The following is a 25,756-nucleotide window of genomic DNA, read 5'->3' as shown; positions in this document are numbered from 1 at the left end:
AACAACTGTAATTATCACACCTTATGTCACTATCATTGTATTTTTATAGTTTGTATAGTTATTGTCTGTTTATATTTTTTATTGTATATATTTTTTATATTTTTAATTATTATTATCCTGATTTACAGTGTTTCTTGCTGCTGTGACATGAGGTTTACCCACTTTGGGATCAATAAAGTACATCTATTTATCTATCTATCTATGTGTGGCATCTGATGAGTGTCTTTGTGTTTGGTCTCTTCCAGCTACCAAGGGAACATCTGGCTGCTCTCTGAGTTTGACAGGAGGTGGCAGGGGCTTCAGCAGAGGTGAAAGTGAGAGTTCATAGTTTAATTGATTTAATTTGTGTGTTTTTTTTTTTTTAAAGATCACTGAGTAGTTTGTGTTGTAAAGGTTAGAGTTTTGCTGTAGATCAATATCTCTCAACTTTTTTAGACCAAGGACTGGGACACTAACACAAAACTCCTGGATGGCTGAGCACCCAAACATTCCCAACATCAACAAGGTTGTGGTAAACCCCATGGACAAAAGGGAAAGCATGAAATTAGAACGTCAAAGCTACAAAGAATCCAGCCAACTAGGAATCAAGCCAGCATCTTATGATAACGAGGCGGACGCAGAGCTTGAGTTTCACCAACTGCAAAACAAGTGGAGCTCTTCATGTGACATAATTTCATCGGCATTTTAATGGCATCGTTGTAAAATACCTATTGCTGTGTCTGTTCTGGTCTGAAGCAGTTTTTTTTTGTTGTTGTTGTTCTTGATTTGTAATGGTTAACGGGCTGCTGGTAACTATAGACATTTAGTTCAGTTAAAGAGACTCTCTCATGTCAGTGAATTAGCAGCTTTAATTAATGATAAGTGTAAACCGATCAAGCATAAGATTATGATAGGTGAAGTGAATAATGCTGATTATCTCTTCATCTGAACCTGATAGTGGGTGGGATATTTTGTCCTTAAAATTGATGTGTTGGAAGCAGGAAAAATGGGCAAGCGTAAAGAGTTTGACAATGGCCAAATTGTGATGGCTAGACGGCTGGGCATCTTCAAAACTGCAGCTCTTGTGGGGTGTTCCCAGCCTGCAGTGGTCAGTATCTATCAAAGGTGGTCCAAGGAAGGAAGGAACAGTGGTGAACCAGTGATACAGACTTGGCCTGCCAAGGCTCATTGTTGTACGTGGGGAACGAAAGATGGCCTGTGTGGTCAGATCCAACAGACAAGCTACTGTTGCTCTAATTGCTGAAGACATTAATGTTGGTTCTGTCATACACAATACAATACACAATGCATTGCATGTTGTTGCACATGGGGCTACATAGCCCCATACAAGTTGTGCCACAAAGCAAAAATGGTTCACAAATGGTTTGACTTAGCTTCCAAATTCCCCATATCTCAAACCAGTTGTGCAGGGGGGAGTGTGTGTTGTGGTCCATCCGAAAGAGTGGGGCCTAGCCCAATGTTGCCCTCCATGTGTGGTGAAAAATATAGGACAAATTAAAGAGCAGCTCCCTCTGGAAAATGTGAACAGCACACTCTTAAATTTTTGAAGACACTCAATTGTCCAATGATAGTTATGAACATGGCTGTTTTAATTTTATTGCCACCGAAGGACATGGCCCCCTGAGCCATGCCATGACTAGCAGCAAGTCAGAGTGTCTCCTTTCCTGTGCTCTCTCAATCCCTGTCGAGGAAGCATAAACCTGCACAGGCGGAGAAGGATTCCACGGAATTCAGCAGGCCCCTAATTTGGACCCCGACCCCCAGCACAGTGCAATGACAGGGGCATGCAAGCTGACCCAGCAACCACTGTGAACTGAAGGGCACCAGCCCTCCGCACTCCCCAGGAAGGCCTGGCTCTGTCCCCGGATGCATGGAGAACCTGCCCACCGCAAGCCCCCTGGGAGGAGGGGCCAGTGGAGGACAGGAGTGGAGAAGGCAGAGGGCCCACTGGCTCACACCCCCAAGGCCCGCAGGGCGACCCAGGAAGACCTGCAATCACCACCCCAAGACCCCAGGACTGTGAAGAGACCCTGGAGCCACACGGCACACTAGTTAGGGAACCAGAGCACACACTCACGCAAGGCGAAGGGAAGTTGGCTAGGTGGACCCCTCAGAACCAAAGATAAAGGGGCTGTGATCCACGAATCAGCCGTAGTAATCCTGGGTTTGGAGGATAATAATAACATTGACATAAACAGAAATTATAACATCAGCAGAGGGAGTAATATTTTCATTCAAGGAAGGTACATGTATGTGCAGTGATAGCATATGCTAGCAGACAAGGTTCAAGGCTCAATGTTGTACGTGGGGAACGAAAGATGGCCTGTGTGGTCAGATCCAACAGACAAGCTACTGTTGCTCTAATTGCTGAAGACATTAATGTTGGTTCTGTCATACACAATACAATACACAGTGCATTGCATGTTGTTGCACATAGGGCTGCATAGCCCCATACAAGTTGTGCCACAAAGCAAAAATGGTTCACAAATGGTTTGACTTAGCTTCCAAATTCCCCATATCTCAAACCAGTTGTGCAGGGGGGAGTGTGTGTTGTGGTCCATCCGAAAGAGTGGGGCCTAGCCCAATGTTGTGCTGCTCTATATTAGGACTGGATGCTAATTAACCTACTCCACTTCTGCTGGCCTATAAAAGAGACCATGCAGTCTCTGGAGGACCCACAAGGGTCTGATCAGTCCTCCTGACTCCTCTGTGGTCTGATGGTATAAATGGATCTGTGTAGAACAACCCCCATTACCACCACTATCTGGACTAGTTGATTCTGGGTAGTCTGTGCCAGACCCATCAGACCGGATCTTCACTTGTCCAGTGTTGGTGATCCTGCTCACTGTAGCACCTGGTGGACCATACAGAACATGAGCACTGCCCCTACTATAACTCAGTGATGTTATCATGAGCATGAAAGTGCGTCACATGGACTGTGAAAACAGAATGAAAAGCCGATGAAATCCTAAGTGTGGAAAACAAAGCCATTAATAATCATTATACTTTATCCTTTCCTGTTCACACACTTAAGTCTAAAGAATATTTTTTGTGGTGGAGGTTAGCGTGAACTGATTAAACCTATAAATACAGCAGTGAGCCCTGTGCGTAATGTTGCACCATGGCTCTGCTGGCACTGCTGGAGGACTACGCCAATGGCAGGATTAGGAGGGAGAGGGTCTTCAGGGACCATAACGACTTTTTGGCCCATGATGATGACTAGCTTATGGGCTGTTTTAGATTCCCTAGAGCTATGTTCTTGGATCTATGTGCTAAACTGGAGGGCAGCGTGCCTGAACCATGCCATCCTGGTGCAGACACAGGTCCTCACCCTGTTTTTAAATGAGCAACGCGCAGAAGAAACTGTCCTCAATGACTTCCAAGCCCTGCGCGGTCAGTGGCTTTGGATGCATTGGAGGGCAGCCTTCTTTACCATCCTGCCAAAGTGTGCCGCATTACGAGAGTGTGGCATTTTACACAATGTGGCACAGAAAAATGGTACCACCCCCCAGCATTATGACCCAGAGACAGAGCCCCCTTCAAGACAAGCGGGATATGAACAGGGTGCAATACTACATCAAGATGTCATGCATGCATTTACAGGGCGTTACATGAAGCCAACACAGCTATGCACGCTTGTAAATAAGTCTGTGATTTCTAAAGGAAAGTTTGCTTTAATTGTGCATATGCAGGGTTTAATTAATCAGAATATTTTCTGGCGTACGCTAACTTTGGATTTTGGGAACACACACACTTTTAGTAACAATCCTGCACAGTTTTATAAATGAGGCCTCTGGTATCTCACTCTATACCAGCTGAAACTCGTTGCCTTGTGGTCAGCAAACTGATCAGGGAGTTTTTGGTTGTCATGTAAAGGATGAAGGTGGTGATCATTAGCCGAAGGAAGGCATATCATTGCAGGACTGCTGGAAACCACACTGAATTTGACCCTTTCTCTGGTGTGTCAAGTTTATTATTCAAGTCAAATCAAATCAGATTTATTTATATTACACCAAATTATAACAAATTTACATCAAGGCACTTTACATATAAAGTAGGTCTTGACCAAACTGTTTATAAAATTATTTAAAGAGACCCAACAGCTCCCCCGATGAGCAAGCACTTGGCGACAGTGGCAAGGAAAAACTTCTTTTAAGAGGAAGAAGCCTTGGGGAGGGCAGCCATCTGCCTCGGTTGGTTCGGTTGAGCAGGAGGGAGGGAGAGAGAGAGAGAGAAGGAGAAGCAGAGGCAGTGAGAGAGATACAGTAAGAGCGAGTGTGTAGTAGAAGAGAGAACAAGAGCAGGAGGGACAAACCATTAACTACGAGAAAAAACAAAGTTAGTAACGTAATATTGTACATGCATGGGGGAGAGGGAAAGAGCGGGACAGAGACGGAGGAAGAGAGAGAGAGAGAGGTACTCAGTGTAACCCCAGCTTGTAAAGCCTCAAAACAATCCTTGTATTTAAAGACGCTGAATGAACACAGGCAGGAAATTAGTTTCATATCTTGACAGACCAATCGGCTTACGCATCTGAAGCCAGAGCAACAAGCAGTTTTGTGTCAACACAATGTTCCTTTTGTACCTTCCCTGGTGCGCAGCCATTTAAAACCGTCTACTCAGCATGTGACCCCCTCTTCCTCACCTCATGGTCCACAAAGGGTGTCACAATCTCAATTCTAAGTAGGAAATTCATTTAAAAGACATCATGATTTCATCATTTCATCATTCAAAATCAACAGTGTAATTTAAGACAGCCACACCCCAAATGCCACATACAGATGTTTTGAGAGGGGAAACACTAACACACGTGTTTGAAGTGCTGTGAGTCAACATGACCTCCTCTAAATTGGATAAGCAGCCTGTTAAAAGACACCAACTGCTGCTATAAATGACACATTAACTGAAATCACTGGTGTGGAAATATTTAGTTTTCCCCTGAGTTGTCAACACAGTTACTATTTTGTCCTAACTCTTGTGTATCTGGACGAGGCTAGACGGATAGTGAACAAAACCTAGGCCAAACCGTCTTCCAAGTGTTTCTGTGAAACTGAACAATACAGAAAAGAATTTACTTACATATAATACATAAAATAAAATAAAATAAAATAAAATAAAATAATGACACTCCTGTGTAGAATCACTTTTTACAATATTCACGGACAAAGGCTCAGAGGCTGAAACATAAAGAAAACCCTGCACACTGCAGGCAGCTAGGTTTCCAAACTGAAACACATAGAGAATGGAAAACAAAACTTAAGCACAATTACATTGTTGAGAAGAAAACTATAATTTGTAAGCTTTGTTATATGTATGTAGCAAATTCCACATGCAGCACAACAAATATGGCAGGACATCTCCATGAAATCATGTAACCATGAAAAAAACTATTTTAACACAGTCAACTCTTCCATCTTCATTTACCACAAAATTCATTTCATGCTAGGTAAAATAACTCACTATAGGGGGATTTGTAGTATCACACAGGCAGTCTTATTTAGTGGTGGAAAACCCTCTTAGGTTTTAAGCATTTAATTAGCATGCTTGAATAATTCTACAAAAAGCTAAGCCAGTCACATCTTACCACAATGATGTTGCCCTCCATGTGTGGTGAAAAATATAGGACAAATTAAAGAGCAGCTCCCTCTGGAAAATGTGAACAGCACACTCTTAAATTTTTGAAGACACTCAGTTGTCCAATGATAGTTATGAACATGGCTGTTTTAATTTTATTGCCACCGAAGGACATGGCCCCCTGAGCCATGCCATGACTAGCAGCAAGTCAGAGTGTCTCCTTTCCTGTGCTCTCTCAATCCCTGTCGAGGAAGCATAAACCTGCACAGGCGGAGAAGGATTCCACGGAATTCAGCAGGCCCCTAATTTGGACCCCGACCCCCAGCACAGTGCAATGACAGGGGCATGCAAGCTGACCCAGCAACCACTGTGAACTGAAGGGCACCAGCCCTCCGCACTCCCCAGGAAGGCCTGGCTCTGTCCCCGGATGCATGGAGAACCTGTCCACCGCAAGCCCCCTGGGAGGAGGGGCCAGTGGAGGACAGGAGTGGAGAAGGCAGAGGGCCCACTGGCTCACACCCCCAAGGCCCGCAGGGCGACCCAGGAAGACCTGCAATCACCACCCCAAGACCCCAGGACTGTGAAGAGACCCTGGAGCCACACGGCACACTAGTTAGGGAACCAGAGCACACACTCACGCAAGGCGAAGGGAAGTTGGCTAGGTGGACCCCTCAGAACCAAAGATAAAGGGGCTGTGATCCACGAATCAGCCGTAGTAATCCTGGGTTTGGAGGATAATAATAACATTGACATAAACAGAAATTATAACATCAGTAGAGGGAGTAATATTTTCATTCAAGGAAGGTACATGTATGTGCAGTGATAGCATATGCTAGCAGACAAGGTTCAAAGACAGAATGAGGTGTAGCGAGTCAATGAGGGCTGCCCATTTTTTGTAAGTAAGTCAATTTTCAGGTAGCAGATATTTTCTTCAATTATATATATTCTGCAAGATGGTTCAACCACTGGGTGATGATGAGAGACTGTTTTTTTTTTTTCTCCAGTTGACTAGGATTATTTTATTGCCGATGGCTAGAGCCGCAAGAACAGATTGGGATAGATGGTTAGGTAAGTTGGTTGTCGTCAGATCACCAATAAGGTGAAGGTGAAATAAGTTTTGTTATTACGTTTTATCATTCGTTATTGTCTGCCGTGTTTTGAGTGCATTGAGTGGCTATACTGAAGTGAGAGAAGCCTATTCTATGCATCTTATATTGAGTTGTGTGTGATCTGTGAAGTACTTTGAAATTGATCAATTGTAAATTCAAATTTCTTGTCATTTTAAATGTATTTTGGCAGATCTGGGTCCAGAAGTTAAAGTCAGCGGACAGGGACAGATCTGTTTCTCAATTGGTGCTTGAGAGTAACCTTGCAAAGTATATTTTTGTAAGGTTTTTCATCTTTTTTGGAGAGAGCTTTGTAATGTTAAAGACAAATTCTTGAGCCTGTATGGTGTTCTGGAACGTTGGCTATTTCATCTTAATTGTCTTAAATACTTGTAAATACAGGAGAAAATTTCCATTTCTTATTTCAAAGTTTCCAGCAGTTTTCACAAGACTTTGTGGTTTGCGGTGTTGATGTCCATCATACACTACTCAAGGACATGGTTGAAATTTAATTTGAACAATAAAGGAGAGGTATAATTGCTTGTGTGCGTGCGTGCGTGTGCGTGCGTGCGTGTGTGTGTGTGTGTGTGTGTGTGTGTGTGTAAAAAATATATAGTGTGTTTTCCCTCCCTTGATCCTGTATTAATAAACTAACTAACGTTAAGAGCCCTAGCTTTCTTGTCACTTCTGATCCAAAGTGACCGTTGGATATCATCACTTTCTCCCTCCTCGTTAGCTGATGAGTGCTCCTCTGAGCTTTCACTTTCCTGCTCTACTGTTTGGCAACCTTCCTCCTCATCTCCTGACAGCTCAATGTCTGACTCTCCCTCAGTTATTGTCATTAGAATCCTTTCTGTCTCACTCAGTGGTCTGTTTCCATAAATATGCAAAATGGATGAAAATCAGTATAAGCAAGTCCCACTGTCCCCTACAAAGGACATGCACTAAAAAGTATATTTTAAAAGGCTTAGTTAAAATACTTGTCTGAAATCTTAGTAACAACATAGTTAAGGCTTTCATACATAAAAAAAAACCTACAGGGTTCCAGTTGGGAATCTGTGGTCTCCAGAGTTTTTCACCAACCAGAGAGGGTGGAGGCAAGCATTAGGTTTTTGAAATAGTTGTGGCACTTGACCTCCCCTTCATCATGCGTGGTGATGAAAGGTAAGTCAGAGATTCTGATGTTGTTGAACAGTCTGTTTTTTCAAGCTCAAACCAAGAGTTGGAATCTGCGGTATCCATTACTGATACAGTGCAGTTAATTTGCAAAGTAATAATTCGTGAAATATGGTGCATCTAGTCCTCCTTCTGATTTTTTTTTTGAAGGGTTGATCTGCAAATTTTTGTCTTTCTGTTCTTTGAGCAGAATATTTTAATAGCCTAATAGTCTAAATATTTGTACCACTTTACTGTGAATTTAATGGCTTGAATGGGTTTGAACTCTATACACCCCATAAGACTGATGGAAAGATTGTTTTAGTGCCATTGTCACCACAGATTTTCTCCAGGAGTGGGTCAAAGTTCAGGTGAAATATTGAGTGAAGTATTTAATGTTGCCTGTGGAGAAGGAAAGTTGGAAATTTTGGTTCGCGGGATCCCTGAGATGGACTGGCAAACTGTTCATAGTGTGCCCCAAGACTCGAAGTTGGTTCCATAGAAGAGAAGCCTGATAACTGAAAGACCTGCCTCCAGATTTACTCTTGGAGACTCTAGGAATCACAAGTAAACCTCCATCTAGAGAGTGGAGTGGCCGAGTAGGACCGTAAGGAACTATGAGCTCTCTGAAATATGATGGAGCTTGGCCATGAAGAGATTTATATGTTAACAGAAGGATTTTAAATTGTATTTTGAATTTTACTGGCAGCCAATGAAGAGCTGCTAAAACAGGAGAGATGTCATCTCTTTCCCTAGTTCCTGTTAATATTCGTGCAGCAGTGTTCTGAATCAACTGAAGACCTTTCAGAGATTTGTTTGGACATCCAGATAGTAATGAGTTACAGTAGTCCAGCCTAGAAGTTACAAATGCATGGAGTAGTTTTTCTGCATCATCCTGAGAGAGGATGTTTCTGATTTTCCCAATGTTTCTCAGGTGGAAGGAAACTTCCCTACTGACTTGTTTTATGTGAGGGACAAAGGACATGTTCTGGTCAAAGGTTACTCCAAGGTTTCTTACAGTGGAGCTAGGAGCCAAAGTAAGGCTGTCCAGACTGATTAGATGAGGTGCTTAGGGTCAAGTACAATAGCTTCTGTTTTGTCAGAGATGAGAAGTAAAACATTTTTGATCATCCAGACTTTTATGTGTTCAAGACATGTCTGCAGTCTGACTATCTGACTGACTTCATTTGGCTTCATTGATAGGTACAGCTGAGTGTTTTCTGCATAACAGTGGAAGTTGATGCTGTGTTTCCTGATAATTGTTCGAAAGCCCACATTGTTCAAGTGAGATTTATGTGTTATAAAGTGTGTTTGCATAGAGAACTTATTTTTCCCACTTTTTCGAATGCGTCTCGGTTTTACCGACGTTCCTGAATGCACCACCTGTGTGCATGCTTCTGCTCCGTTAGTGTTCCTTTTTCTTCCATGCGGTCAAGAGCAGACAGTTTTCCTTCACCTCATGCAGCATTAGCTATCCTGATTCCCTGTTTTCCCGCTGTGTATAAATGAGAAGCGACCACAGCTAAATAAATGAAGGATACTACAATCTGACTGCCTCCGTGTTCTCTTACCAAGACACATCATCCCTACCTTGCCGCTCTTATACAACCAGTTTCCTGGAGAACCCATATCTCCTTTTTAATAATGTTGCCTAGAGGAAGCAGATAAAGCGTAAAGAGGATTGGTCCAATTACCGAACCCTGTGGGAATCCATAACTGACTACAGTGCATGAGGAGGAGCTGTTGTTAACATGATGTCTATCTGATAAATAGGATTTGAACCACCTTACTGCAGTTTCTTTAATCCCAAGGCTGATCCATTGTCTGAAGCAATTAGAATATCATTGGAGACTTTAACCAGCACTGTTTCTGTGCTATAATGGGCTCTAAATCCTGACTGAAACTCTTCAAGAAAACCATTCCCATCCAGGTGGTCGTGTAATTGTTTTGCTACGGCTTTCTCAATAATTTTAGAAATAAATGTTGGTTCTATATAGCTCTGTGGTTTGCCAAAACATCTGGATCAAGATTAAGCTTTTTAAACTGGGGTTTGATGACTGTGGTCTTAAGAGCCTGAGGAACATAACCCAAAGATCTAGAATGAAAAATCACTTTAAAGAGGCTAGTTGGTACTGGGTCTAATGGACAGGTTGACGGTCTGGATGATGAAACTATAGAAGCTAGCTTTAAAAGAGATTCATAGGTGAGAATGATTCCAGATGTAAAATAGGTGTTGCAGCTGATTCAGGAGTTGCTGTATTCAGTAGATTATTGTCTAATGTATGTAAGAGCTGATGAATACTTTCTCTGATTGTTAGAATTATATCTGTAAAAGAGCAAAAAAAAAAAAAGATCACATGACTGCCAAAGCATTAGGTGTCTAAAATAGGCTGTCAGTGATAACGCATTGATAAATCAAAAGTCCTGATGAATCAATGAAAAGAGCTGATGAATTCTGATCGTGAGAATTTTATCTGGAAAAAAGTCCATAAAATCATCACTGCTGAGAGCTAAGGGGATCACTGGTTCAAGTGAGCTATGGCTCTCTGTCAACCTGTATATTGAATGTATGTTGAAATCTTCCAGGGTAATGATTTTATCTGTGCTGAGTACTAACTCTGAGATAAACTCAGAAAACTCTACTGCTGAGTACAGACCAGGTGGACGGTATACTGTAACTAACAGAACTGGTTTTTGATCTTTCCAGTTGGAGTGAGAAAGACTGAGTGAGGCTTTCAAAAGACCTACAGCCAGATTTTGGTCAAGGGTTGATTAATAGGCTTGATTGAAATATCGCAGCCACCCCCCCTCCTCAACCTGTGAAAAGGGACATGAAAATTAACATGAGTGGGGGGGTTTAGCTTCATTAAGACTAACATACTCATCCTGCTGCAGCCAAGTTTCTGCTATGCAAAAAAAATCAATACGATGATCAGTTATGAGTTCACTAACCACTCGAGATTTTGATGATAGTGATTGAATATTCAACAGTCCACATTTAATTGCAGTGTTACTTGAGACCGAATTTGTGGCTGTTTTGATTTCAGTTAAGTTTTTGTTTTCATCTCCTCTTCTGTTTAATTTGGGTTTGTTAACTTAACTTTGTTAACTAAATTTAGGTGGTTGGGGGACAGACACAGTTTCTATAGACCTAAACATGGACAGAGACTCTATTGTATTCTCAGCAGGTGACTGCTCTGACTGAGGCGCAGAGGAGCGTGTTAAACTACGGCTCTGCCTCCTGGTCTTGACTCAGGATTGCCTCTGGAGATTAAAAGCTGCCTCCAGAGACGTGAAAAGTAAATAAGGATGCTAAAACCATACACGAGAAGAAAATTGACTGGAGAGAAAAAAAAAAAAAAAAGTTTAGTAGCGATGACTTAAGAACAATAAGTGCTTTGGAATAAGGACTTTGCCTGTTTGCAATTTCTTTCTGTACATTAATCATCGTTGTTGGGGATGCTGCAGGTTCTGCCTTATTTCATATTTTAAAAATTGGTCATGGCCAAATTCACAAAAAATATATGCCAACAGGAAGTCAGCAATTTTGATTTAAAATTGTGATTTTTTTTTTTTTTATGCAGTTTTTTCAATTTCCATACATTGTACAAACTCTTCCTACACATTCACACAGTATCATCTCAGAGCCTTAAAGATGAAAAGTCTTTCCCATATTTTAGACCTGCTGGGTGTGGTGGTGCCAATTTCAATGTGCCGCCATAAAAGAAAGTCCTCATCACACCAGCGTGCATCCTCAAAGCTGTCCCAAATTCAGCATGAGTGATTGGAGTCACAGCCTGAACACATATATCAGTTAAATATAAAGTCACACTCAAAGCATCACCTGTTGAACACAGGAACTTGACACACCTTATAAAACTGCAAACTCCCTCTACAAGTTTGATCCAAATGACTTAAAATTCACTCATCATTATTATGTATCATTGCAAGAGCCTGAAAAGTCTTCGGAATCATTTTACACTGTTTGCAGCAGTAGCACAAATTTTGATGTCCCCACTAAAGAAAAATTCCTTGTAGCCCCAATAAACATTTTATAATTGGTCCAAAATTCAACATTAATGTTTATGTGCTAACACTCAGTCATGTGCAGCTATTGGACATGCAGCTTAATCACACAGACATAATCCAATTGACATATTTGGAGGTTATGTTGTTCAAATCTTTCCCTACAACATGACACATAATTGAAAGGTCTTCTCTACTGCCACGTAGTGGTCACTCATAACAGGAGGGCCTGATAATTCAAATATACACTGTCAGAACTGCCCCAAAGTTTGCACACATGAGAAGACCTGAATAGGTCAATGTGTCAATACTGAGTCACACTTAGAGCCCCACCTACTGGAAATAGAAAGAAAGCCTCATAACACAAATATTGTCTGATTTGCATATTTACAGTGTCTTATTCACACACTACACCATGACCTGCTGCTGTCTAGTGCCACACAGTTGGCAACCTCAGCAGAACATTTTAAGTTTTAGGGCAATAGGGTGGGGGCGAATCCATCGGCCTCCAAGTTGCACATGTCTGTAAGGCCACGCTCATTGGTGGTTGCGTTAACTGTTACAATATATTGGAAATAAATTATTTGAATTTGACAGTAAAGCCTTGGTCTGATAAATTGCAAAAAACTAATAGCATGAGAGCATATTACTCATGACACTATGCAGACAGTAAAAGAAATAAGAATTTGAAAATTAAATGAGTTGTGGCATAAATCCAATGATACTACACTAGATTAGACTGGAGTAGTCTAAAAATGGCACAGCCATCTATGCTAAAAAGACCAAAAGTTTGATCACATCCTTATGGTCCAAACCCCTACTCAAAAAATCATGGTCTAGATCTGGGTGATTTGGGGAGAATATAAAATTGATATATTTATGATAAATATTATAGTTTCACTTTATTTGTAATTTAATTTTGTGCTTTTTCATGTGCTGGTGGAGGTTTGCAGTATTTCCTCTGATGTGTTCCCAGTTATTACACTGTCAAACATCAGAGCGCTGTTAACTGACAGCTTTAATGCTGAACTTTCTGGAATTCCAGATCAACCTGTCTTCATGTTGGGTGATGTGAAAAGATGCGAGAGATTGTCAGCACCCAACTGGGTGTATACAAAGTTGGCTGAGGTCATTTCTGATTTGGGAGCATGGAGGAGCTCACTACATTGCTTAATATGGAGATAGTGAAAGAAGGTGTCTGTACGTGAGAGAGAGAAAGAGGACGCAAGTGTCACCTTATTCAACGCTTATTTAATAGATACACACTAATATCCTCATTAACAAACTAACCCATCATTGAAATGAATGTGAAAGTGTGTCCAAACTTTTGACTGGGACTGTATATAAGAAGTGAATGACATTATTTGTTTAGCAATATTTAGTCCTGAAGCAGAAAAATAGTCCAGTGTGACGACAATAGAGACTTTGACCAGAACCAAACTGTGATGTGTAGATGACTGTCAGAGTTTCTCCGACACTGAACGACAGTGTTGGAGAAGGACAGGGTCAGGGTCAAGGTTCACTGATGGTGCTGGGAACTGAAAGCTGGATCCAGTGGAAGAGCTACTGTCGCTCAAATTGCTGAAGAAGTGCATGCTAGCTCTGAAAGACAGCTGTGAACACAGAAATTATAGTTTGTTTTGTATGAGGCTGAGTAGCTGCAGACCAGCCAGGCTGTCCATGCTGACTCCCCCTACACCAGCATTGTGAAACAATAGCTCACTGTTTGCCTGCTTAATGGGCGACCCAAACAAAGACAGTAGCCATCTTAATGGATGATCCAATGTCACAGTGTTCTTCAGTGGGGTGCAGAAAAATTGCAAAGAAAGATGCATTTAACTAAAAGAGGAATAGCCACAGTGAGGACAACACTGACCAGACAGAGGCCTAGTCCAGATTCATGTCCAAACTGACCTACATCTCATAATTTGTATGTGTCTGTGTGTGCACTTACCATTTGTAGGTCAGTGTGACAGAGACTGCTGTTGTAGTCTGTGAGCAGGCCATGGATTGTAAAGTGTGTGTGTAGATGTGTGGAATGCTTGGCACCAATTGCTCACCATCAGACACAATGTGACAACTGTTGTTGAAATATCAGGGGATCAGAGGTCAAATTAAATGCCATCCATCTGATGCATACTCATGAATAAAACCAGTCTGTGCTTCACTCATGTAAAGTTCACATCACTTCACTGCTGAGGGTCAACAGAAGCTTCCACAAGGACGGGGTTGCATGGAGGGAAGCAACATTGAGGTGACTGAAACTACACTTCCTCTACAGACCACAAGAGTCCAGCAGTGAGCCAGTCCCATAGACTCCATCATGTAAGGTGAGGGGAAAATGTAGAGAACTCACCTGTTTCTGCTTTTTAATGTTAGATACAGATGTCTCAGCTCCCCCTCTTTGGCCATATTTGGAATAGTTAAAGATGGTGGTGGTGGTGGTGGTACAGCAGCTCACTATGAGCTTCAGAATCCTGTGTAAATACAGATGGTTGCTGCCTCTGTGGCAACAACAGTCTATAAGGGACAGTGCACCAGACAGAACAAGGACCAGGACCAGATTTCACCGTGTTTCAGGCTGCTTGTCCCATCCCTCTGTCAGTTCACATCTTTTCATATATTAATACTACAAAGTAAACTCTAAACTCTAAATTGCCCGTAGGTCTGAGTGTAAGTGTGAGTGGTTGTTCGTCTCTGTCACTGTATGTTGGCCCTACAATGGACTGGTGACCTGTCCATCCCCTGCCCAATGTGTGCTGGGATTGGCTCCAGCACCCCCTGCAACCTGGAAAGAGATAAGGGGTAGATGATGGATGAATCAGAGAATGAAATTCAATATCAACAGAAATAATAAAAAATATGTGGCCTATTATCTATTTGCATTTTGGAAAAAAATCTACACATTTTATAATGAGCATATCATATATAGAACTATTGACATAAGAGTGAACTGTAAAGCTTATGGACACATTTACTTTTGTTTATAGTAGAGAAAAAAAATCAATATATTTAATGAGCACATTGATGAACGGATCCTCAGTGCCATTGATTAGAGTTAACTGTAAAGCTTATGAACTTGATCAGTGCTCAAGTTAGCTGGCATAACATACACACATGGAAAAAATTTTTGGTACTCCACCATTAAAGAAAGAAAAACACACAGTGGTCACTGAAATAACTTGAAACTGACAAAATTAATAATAAATAAAAAAATTTAAATGAACTGATGAAAGTCAGGGATGCTTTTGAGCTATGGTTCAAAATATGGTTGGTATTAAAAAAAAAACAAAAAACGGTGAAATTGGTTGGGACAAAAATTATGGTCCCCAAATAAAGATTGAAAATAATTTGACCATAGGGACGTGTTAAACTAAGGTCTGTGCTGTAATCAGCATCACATGTATCTTCAAACTTGTAATCAGTCAATCTGCCTATTTAAAGGGTGAAAGGTCGCCACTGTGCTGTTTGGTATCATGGTGTGCACCACACTGAACATAGACCAGAGAAAGCTAAGGAGAGAGTTGTCTGATGAGATTAGAAATCAAAGGGCCAACATACAGAGAAAGACAAGAACAAACAACCACTCACACTCACACTCAGACCTATGTGCAATTTAGAGTCACCAATTAACCTAGACATGGATGTCTGGATGGTGGGAGGAAACTGGAGTACCCAGAGGAAACCCATGCAGACACAAGGAGAACATGCAAACTCTGCACAAGGCCCCAGGCCGAACCTGGGACCTTCTTGTTATGGGGTAGTGTTTACCACTATGCTGCCATGATGCTTTAGCAAATGTAAAAATAAATTCTTCCTCCCATTCTGGTTGAAAATGGTACATTTTCATGTTGTTTTGCAGCAGTTATGTTAGCTGGCTGCTGCCAACAAAACCACGACACTGTTGTGTTGGAAAGGGCAACCTTTGATAATGGCTTCTCTTGTAATTGGTAAAAATAATTGGACTTTTTTCAAATAATTGTACTTTGTTATTGGTCACTCTTACACAACTTTGACAGCTGAGTCAAAACAGAGGAAGGGGCTAACAAAGTGATTGCAAGTTCTATCAGAAAAAAATTGATTGTTCATCATGTTTCCTTTTTTTTTAAGGATCCAAGGGTCGATTGTGATTGCTGGGTTGGTGACCTCTGGTCCAGAGTTTTCAGCCTGTAAAACAGACCCACTAAAAAACTGCTTGTTTAATTTTGAAATTGCATGCGTGTTGCTTTTGTTTGTATGTATGTCTTATTTTTTTTTCCTCTGGTCCAGAAAAAATAAATGAATAAATAAAAGTGGGCGGCCTTGAGGCTTGCCCCAGTACAAGCAGTGCTCCTGTCTGTCATGTTAGTGTGCACTGCATTACTTGTCTGTAAAGTGTTGTGCTTAATCCGGTATACCCAATCTGAGCTTTTAAACTTCAGATTCATTTCTTCCAATGATCTGGGTCCATCAATATCCTTGCTGGAGGAAAAATTACAGGACTTAAACATCACAAGCCACTCTACATCATGGTTTCAGGCCAAAAAGAGCCAGTGCTTTAGCCCCTTTGCCAGGTTCAGAAGACACCCTTATTGACCACCACTCCCAGCCCTTCTGGTGTCAAATGTCAGATCCCTTTGGCACAACATGGATGATCTCCAATTTATGATACAAACCAATAAAGACTACAGTGGCTGTTCTGCCATCTGCTTGATTGAGACCTGGCTGGATCAATCTCTACTGGACTAAGCAGTCCAGCACTTCAGGCTTCAAATTACACCATGCCAATAGAGCAACCAAACAATCACGCAAAGCAAAAAGCGGTGGTGTTTGCATAATGATAAATGAATGTTTGTGCACTCCTTGCACATTGTCAAATGCAGAGAATTTTGCAGTTTGCATCAGTAATCTTGATCTTGAATTCAACCTTGAATTCAATGCTAACACCACCATAGCCACGTCATCCAACTATGTCTCCTTAGTAGAAAATTCATGATTCATGACAACATGAACTACAAAAAGAAACCCACCCCCCCCACTTCTGATAATGATAATCAGCGAATCAGCATAGCTATCCAAGATGGCGCTGCAGATGGCCCCTTAGTGTTTCTCTTCGCTCTAAGGACGATCCAGCTTGCATTTTTTCACCCTTTTCCCATCATTCACCACAGCTCACTTCAGCAGAGATGAACTCTTAAACATGAGACTCCCCTCTCTGTTTCTTTTTCCACCATTTTTCTCAAAAACCTCAAAAGTGTTTTGGAGTGTTGCTAGGAGACGCAGACGCCAGCAGGGGAAATGGCAGGAGTGCTTGTCAAAATGAGGCAGTGAGGACTATACACTGCGCTCCCAGCGATACACCTGGCTAATGTCCACTCCTTGGCCAACAAGATGGACAAACTGCTGACAGGGGGCAGAAGGTGCTTTTACGTTAACGAAGGTTGGTGTATCGATGTCACAGTGTTGAGGAAATGAAGCAGCCCTCATTTGGAGTGTGAACCGTTTTTCTTTCTGCGAGAGTTCTCCTCATTTATCCTGGTCAGTGTGTACATTCCACCTCAGGCCTGTGTAACCGAGGCGTTACAACACCTGGCTGACCAGGTAACAGATTTGGAGAAAAAGCATCCAGCATCCTCATCATACTTGTGGATTTTAACAAAGTGAACCTCAGCCAAGAGCTTACTAAGTACAGACAGCACATTAAGTGTCCCACCATGGACACTAACACTTTGGACTACTGCCACACTGTACTGAAGGACTGTACCACTCTGTTCCCCATGCTGCCTTGGGGCTCTCCAATCACTGCATGGCCCATCTAATCCCAACCTACAGGCAGAAGTTAAAATCTGCCAAACCTGTAGTAAGGACACTGAAGAAATGGACTGCTGAGTCAAAGCTGGAGTTACAGGCCTGCTTTGACTGCACTGATTGTCTTTGAAGCTGCAGCAATGGATCTGAATGAAAAGACTGACACTGTGACATCGTATATCAGTTTCTGTGAACACTTGTGTGTGCAGACCAAAACCTTCTGCAAATACAACAACAAACCGTGATTTAACACCAAACTGCGTAAACTGCGCCAGGCCAAGGAGGAGGCCTACAGAAGGGGGGACTGTGCCCTGTACAAGCAAGCCAGGAACACACTGATGAGGGAAATTGTAGCAGCTAAGAGGAGCTACTCTGAGAAGCTGAAGAGCAAATTCTCAGCCAGCGACCCTTCTTCAGACATACAAGACATGACCAACTACAGGAGCCCATCCCCCAACCCTGTGGGGAACAAGCAACCGGCAGAGGAACTGAACAGCTTCTACGGCTGGTTTTCACACCCATCACCCACCCCATTCACAACTCGCAATGGCTGTGCTTTACCTGAGCACCCTGCCGCTGCCCCCCCACTCCATTCAGACCCCCTGTCTGCGCTGAGGCAGAAGATCAAGAAGGCTCCAGAACCCAACAGTGTGTCCCCATCCTGTCTGAGAACCTGCGCTGACCAATTGGCCCCGATCTTCAACAGCTCTCTGGAGCAGTATGAGGTTCCCGTCTGCCTCAAACACTCCACCATCCTCCCGGTCCCCAAGAAATCCACCATCACAAGGTTGAATGACAATAGACTCATCGCCTTCATGCCTCTGCATCACCTGAAGGACATCATAGGACCCCTGCTGCAGCCCCTGCAGTTTGGCTACCAAGCAAACAGGTCAGTAGATGATGCAGTCAACATGTGGCTGCACTTCATCCTCCAACACCTCGACTCCCCAGGGACATACGCACTGATCCTGTTTGTGAACTCACCCAGTTGGCTGTGACGGCCTCCACCTGTCAATGGATTTACAACTTCCTCACCAACAGGAGACAGCAGATGAAGCTGGGAGCATCTTCTCTAATCCATCTGTGAAACCTCTGAAGTTTTCAGATGACTCAATGGTCACTGGGCTCATCCAGCGTGGTCATGAGTCTGCTTTCAGGCACAAAGTGGACCGACCAGTTGTCTGGTGTGGACAAAACCACTTGGAGCTAAATCCGTTCAAGACTGTAGAGATGACAATGGATTTCAGGAGGAACCCACCCACCCTACCCCCCATCAAAATCCTCTACAGAACAGTGTCTAGTGTGGACTCATTCAAGTTCCTGGGAACCACAATCTCCAGACCTGACCTCCCACATACACTCTGCCAGGAAGAAGACAACAGAGGGTGTGCTTCCTGTGTCAGCTGAGAAAGTTCAACCTGCCTTAGGAGCTGCTGGTCATCTTCTACACTGCCATCATCCAGTCTGTTGTCTGCACCTCCATCACCGTCTGTTCCTGTCCTGCTTGGTATCCAATCCAAACCAGAGTGCAAAGGACTATAAGGTCTGCAGAGAAAACCATTGGGGCAGACCTGCCGTCCATCCAGGACCTTTACAGGTCCTGAGTCAGAAACTGGGCAGGTACCATCACAGCAGACCCCTCACACTCTGGTCACAATCTGTTCAGACTGCTTCCACGTGGTAGGTGCTACAGAGCTCTGTTCACCAAAACCACCAGACTTAAAAACATTTTCTTCCCTCGAGCTGTCCCCCAGACCTCCCCATAAGCCAGCTGACAACCTCATGAACATTTGCACATTGCTGCACTGTTGTACATTATTCTACTGCAAGTATTTCTAATATTTATAATTTCAATGTATAACTTTTGACAAGCCTCAGTCCAGTTGCTTTCGATTCAATTGTTGGCTGGATACAACCATGACCTGGATGAACAAGATTATACACAGACACGCTTCAGCATCTATTTTCATTATTTATTTATTAGGGGGTGACTCTGGGATGCCAGTGTTCACGGTCTAGCCTTCTGAAGGTGTTGTGGGCCTAACTAGACGAAACACCTTTGAACAAGTTTCTTGTGTTTTTTCTAAATTCACATCTTTCTCTCTTGTGTTAATCGAAACTCATCACCTGACTGCTCATTTACCGTGCAAATGATAGAAATTAAGTCAGAACCCATTGGGTTCAGGCAAAGAGATTCAGCTCTATTTCATTCCTATTGCAATAAACATTTTGAATTCTGAGCCATGCCCATGATGATGAGAATTAAGCAAAACCTTATGCATCGTGAAATGTGTTGTCTTTTTGTTGGAACCTGTACCAATCAGCTGTGCTGGAAACAAATTCTACCAGCCTGGCTGTGTGGTCATTAAAGAAAGAATAGACACTTTATTTAAAAAAAATCCTTTGTTGTGTTGTAGTCTGAATGGAGCTGAATATGTCGATAGTCTGGTCTCTTCTGATTGGCTGTCATATACTTGGATGAACAGGGGAGAAACAACATGGGGAATGAGTTCAAGTGCATTCTTGTCCTTGTAACAGCTGTTTCTCGGTTATTTCAACTGTCTTAACTTTTACAGGAATTAACACCTACTCCTTGTTTACACTTACTTGCACGTGCTCAGTGAAGGAGATCATGAAATCTGTGCCTTCAGCCATGTTGTATGGACACAGCTAAAGGGCTTGTGATTTAATTTCTCTCTTTGTTCTGGGACTATTCCTACAATGTGAGAAATGGGCCATGTATCTCAAATCAATTCAATTCAAATCAAATCAGATTTATTTATATAGCTTCAAATCACATCAGAGTTACATCAAACCACTTTACACACTTGCGTTGTTCACCTCCTTCCCATATATAGATCTGTGCTGAGGAGGGAAAAGGTGTGCACACAGCAGGTGCAAGTCTGGAAAAATGACAGTTCACTTGCCCTTCAAGGGTGTTTTGATTGCACAGACTGGTCTTTATTTCAGGAGGACTGCTCTGATATTGATGAATTTACGGATGTTGTGTGAAGCTACATCTCATTCTGCAGAGACTCTGTTATTCCATCCAAGGATGTAAAGGTTTTTCCTAATAACAAACCTTGGCTCTCTAAAGAAATTAGGGGACTTATTCATAAAAGGAAAATTGCTTTTAATGAAGGTGATGTCTTTGCAGTAAGGAAGCTAAACAATGAAGTGAGGTCTGAAATAAGAAAGGCTAAACTAAGGTATAAGGATAAAATCGAGGCAGAGCTGAGTAGTAACAATCTACAGAAAGCCTGGAATGGAATAAAAACAATGACAGGAGCACATTGCATCTTCTCACTCTCTCTTGAGCTGCATAGAGTACCCAAGTACCCAAGATTTGGAAACATTCAGTCATTGTTACAATAGCAAAGAATGGCTCCCCCAAAATACTTAATGATTTCAGGCCTGCTGCTCTGACTTCTGTAGTTATGAAGACTTTTGAAAAGATTCTGTTGCATGTTGAACAACACCTGGATCCGCTGCAGTTTGCATACAGAAGTGGTAGAGGTGTTGAGGATACAGTTGTCACTTTATTGCACTTTTTGTTCAGGCATTTTGAGGGACAGGTGAGACTACTACTATGGACTATGGACTCCTCAGCTTTCAATACTATCCAACCCATTCTGCTTGCTGACAGGCTCCTCCATCATTTTAAGTTAGATCCTAACCTAATTGGTTAGATAACTGACTTCTTAACCAACAGGAAACAGTGTGAGAGAGTTAACCATGTGCTCTTCTCTTCGACTGGTTCTCCTCAGGGTTGCTGCTTGTCACCGCTCCTTTTTATTTTGTACACAAATGAGTGTCGTAGCAGATGCAATAATAGACACATTTCAAGTTTGCCGATGATACAGTTATTGTTAGTCTTCTTCAGGGGGACGAGCAAGACCATGGGCCTGTTGTTGATGACTTGGTAGCTTGATGTGATGTGTCTTCTCTTGAGCTGAATGTGTCAAAAACCAAAGACATGGTAATTGATTTTAGAAAGTCAACCTCTTTTCCACCACCAACTATTGTCAAAGGTGCTGTTGTTGAGATGGTGAATAGCTATAAATATCTAGGTGTGGTCCTTGATGGTAAGTTGTGTTTCAAATTCCATGTTGAGGTTACCTCCAAAAAAGTTGAGTTGATGACTAGCTTTTAAGTTTGATTGAATCTGTCTTAACCTTTTGTATTGTTGCATGGTTTGGAAACCTGAACTTGTCCAACAAAAATTGCCTTGGTAGACTAGTTAATACTGCTGGAAAGATTTCAGGAGATAGGCACGAAGGGGTTATGTCTATCTATAACAGACAGGTCTTGAGGAAGGCTAATGCTATTATGGATGGTCCTGATCACTCTCTCCTAAATGAATTTGAGCTTTGCCCTCAGGCCGTCATTTTATGGCCCTTAGGTGGAGATATAAAAGATTTCAGGTCTCATTTATCCTGACTGCCATTTATTTACTTAATAGCAATTAGCCCTCACATTGCTCATGTTTTCACAAGTCGTGCTTATTTGCAATATCAGGTTAAAATCCTCCTATTTTGGGTATGAGCTCTGTACTGAACATTTGTCAGCGATTTTATATATGTGTATGGCGTTTCTTATATTGTATTCTATTAGACTTTTAATTGGGTCTTATTATCTCATCATTATGTAGCTTATCTTGTGTGTCCTGCTGCAACACAAATTTCCCTGCATGGGACAATAAAGTGATTCTGATTCTTATAGAGCACGTCTAGACCAAACTCTTTATAAATTATTTAAGGAGACCCCCATGAGCAAGCAGTTGGCGACAGTGGCAAGGAAAAACTTCCTTTAAGAGGCAGAAACCTCGGGCAGGGCCAGGCTCGGGGGGATAGCCATCTACCCGGCTGGTTGGGTTGAAAGAGAGAGAGACGTTTCAGATCAAGGCATAGTACTACATAGTACATGGTATAATACTGACTAAATAATGGATAAATAAAGAAAATGAAATTAAAAATATATAAATATAAATGCAAGTAATCATCAGGGAGCAGTTAGAGCTTTATGGAGAGATTCACCCCGCCACCCCAGTGAAAGACAAGTACCTTCTTGTGTGTCTTAAAGCTCCAGCCTGAGCAGAATAAGATGAGGTAATGCTGCTTCATGCTGTGTCAGCGGTGCAGCAGTGATGGTCTCTCACAGGCAGGGGGACTCAGAGCCCAACGTAGGTGGAGAGGATTAGTTCCATGAGAACTCATTGGACCAATAGCTGGTCCAAACAGAGGGAATATCAGGATCAAGCAGGAAGTGATGTGTCAGGTTACACACTCCTCCCTCTTTTCCTCAGACAGGAGAGAGAGAGAGGGAGAGTGAGGACGAGAGCTGGAGGGAGAGCTAGAATAGAGAACGAAGGGGTGAGGGGTTTAGAAGTAAATGGGACAAGCAGGAGTCTCATTCTTACTGTGTGAGATCACAGAGTGGCAGAATGTGTCAGGATCTGTCTGACTCCTGAAGGCCAGAACAAGCAGGACAAGAGGAGCATAAGGAGGGAGGACGGAAGGACGTAGGAGGGACGCAAGGAAGGTGGAAGACGAGATTGGAGGACTTTTGGGATTAGTAATTATTGGCTCTGTGGACGGGATTTGGTCAGGAAAGTTTCTCACGGGGGCTGAGGTACAATCCTGCCCTGGATTTACCACAGCTGCCTTGCTCAAAAAATGAACTATTTGGTGAGTGTTACTTCGTGTGTGAGTGTGTGTGTGTGTTCAGAGAGAGAGAGAGATTTCAGTGTGTGCATGAGGAATCTCTGTGGCATTTTAAAATTTTGTGTTTCTTTTAATGTTTGTCTATGTCCTGTATGTGTTTAATGTGGACCTGCTCTACCCCAGCTGTGCTCAGACTGTGAGGGAGGGAAGGAGGCTAAAGAAAAGGAAAATGTGAAGGGGGAGGAAAGGGAAACTGAAGTTGACCTTTTCTCTGTGGATTCCCACCTTTTGTTGGATCTCAGTGTCTGTGTGTCTGTGTGTGTGCATGTGTATGTTTGGGGTAAAATTTTTAAAGTTAGTTTACACTGGTGAGCAGACATCACAGCATTCTGAAGGAATGTGCAGGATAAAATTCCTCCCTTTCTTAGAAGTTTCAAAATAAAATGCTGGTTTGTGAACAGTGTGTCTAACAGTGAAACAGAACCTCAGAGGTATAACCTACTCAGAGAAACATCACTATGCTGATAAGAGTTTGGTAGTTTATCTCTTGCCAGCTGCACTCCTCACACATTATATGTTTTCTTTTAACCTTCTTCCCCTAAATGCATCACCACTGACATCCACTGCACATTTAGCTGAGAGCCTTCTGTTTGCCGCTCTATGTGTCAGTGGACTGTGAAGGGAGAGAAACGGAGAAAGAAGAGAGGGAGACAGAGACACAGTATGTTTGTGCTGATTCAGAGGAAAATGCAGAGACATGAAGGTTTTATGGCCAGAGGACGGGGGAGGCCATCAGATGGCTGGGAGTGTAAAACAAGAGTGGGGGGTGGTGGGTATCCGTCAGCTTGGAGAGTTAAAATGAGAGCAAAAGGCTTTGGAAAGGGTAGGGGACAAAAGGAGACAGGGGCACACATGAAGGAGAGAGAGGAGATGTTATGTGTTCAATATGACTGATTTAGTCGGAGAGCAACCGTCTCAGAGGCCAACACAGTCCTATTGAGTGTGTGTGTGTGTGTGATAACCACACAGTCAGGAATGCAACAGACTATTAAACACTGACGACCAGATCAGTGTGTGTGTCAACAGTAATTACAGGCAGTAATTAGTGTGTAATTCATATAAAGTCACATTCTGGAGCGGCTGAGCTTCCCATTGAGTTAACACAGCAGCCATGTTGTGTCTGCTCTTTTCTTTCTCATGTGCTGCTGGTGTTCCATCGGATGCTCATTGAGAAGCACAAAGTTTCTGAGTTTCATTGGACAAGAATGTGGCACATGTTGAGGCAGTGGGACATGTCCTGCCCCAACAGAGTCTCATCTGGACCCTTCACTTTATGACAGCAAACTCCTCCTCTATAATCCTTTATGAAAGTGTATGACTGACTTGACCCAAACTAATAAAAGCATAAAACCAGATGGAGTCTATGTGGAAGGTTCAGTCCCCCAGGCCCCATCCATCCACTTTTCACTGCCTTCCTTTAAAGGTCCATATTTCAACAGTTCATATCCAGCATACATGGAAGTTTATCCTCTCCTCTGGATGGGCCACTGTTTTCTGAAAATAGAGTAAATTTCACTTAAAGGCTCAGAAAATCCTAGTCATACAAGGGTGAATGGTGGGTTGAGTTAGGCGTGGAGTGGGCCAGCCTTCGTTGTGACATTACAAAGTTGTAGAAATGGCTCAGTTTCCAAATACAGGATTAGAGCTTTGATACTTTGAGTGGATTAATACAGAATTTAGACCAAATTTAGAACCAAATACCACACATAGGGCTACCTTGAGACTGTATAAAACTTTAATGTCTACTTTAGACCTTATGGACCTTTAAACTATTCGACTGTCTGTCACTTCTAAATCTGTGACTTTCTTTCTCTGTGACTCTAATTAATAGTGCAATTTTGAAACTAAATCACTTCAGGAAAACAGCTGGACACTTTTACATGGTAGATTAAACCGCATTAGTGCTGCAGTGGGGATTTTTGTATGACACAGTGTAAACAACATCAAGTAATGTGATGTCACAATCTCACCAAGCTGTCAGACCTCGTTGTGTTCTGCAGCATGAAGACCTGCATGGCAGTCCCAGATCTGGAGTATGATGATCCTCAATGTGTCAGAAAGCATTCTTGAGCCCTGGGCTCCTCCTGACTCAACCACTGACTCACTACACCAGGAATTCCCCTCCTCTCTCTTTCCATCCCCCTGGGGTGTCTTAGGTCCAATAATAAGCTGGCCACCCCTCCCACCCCTCTACCAAACAACATGCATGCTCTTCTTCAATGAGCCTTGAGGCGTCGTCCACAAAGTCAGAGGAGCTCTCAGTCAGCCAGTCAGTAAGTCTCTCACTGACAGGCCTGAGTGTGACTCAGCACGTACTCACCTTTGACCCAGATACCATGTGACTCTGGGTCACTGACCATGTGAGTTCTGGAGACAGTTTAAAGG

At 42.5% G+C, this 25,756-nt stretch overlaps 1 protein-coding gene across 2 annotated transcripts in view; it reads left to right on the top strand.

Moving 5' to 3' along the window:
* bcar1 (BCAR1 scaffold protein, Cas family member) overlaps nucleotides 1–25,756 on the top strand; it is a 93,419-nt gene that overhangs the window by 27,695 nt on the left and 39,968 nt on the right. Inside the window, exon 1 of one of the 2 annotated variants that reach the window (XM_029523294.1) lies at nucleotides 22,982–23,335. The exons of the other annotated variant lie outside the window; for it this stretch is intronic. Within the exon in view, the coding sequence (XP_029379154.1) occupies nucleotides 23,324–23,335 (12 nt within the window). The 5' untranslated portion in view covers nucleotides 22,982–23,323. Of the gene's footprint in view, nucleotides 1–22,981; nucleotides 23,336–25,756 lie in introns of those variants that run through there. 2 annotated transcript variants of the gene reach the window in all.

The sequence above is a fragment of the Echeneis naucrates genome, chromosome 16 (assembly GCF_900963305.1).
Source record: "Echeneis naucrates chromosome 16, fEcheNa1.1, whole genome shotgun sequence".
NCBI lineage: Eukaryota > Metazoa > Chordata > Actinopteri > Carangiformes > Echeneidae > Echeneis > Echeneis naucrates.
The sequence above is the reverse complement of the archived record's forward strand: the minus strand, read 5'-3'. Positions and strand labels throughout refer to the sequence as shown.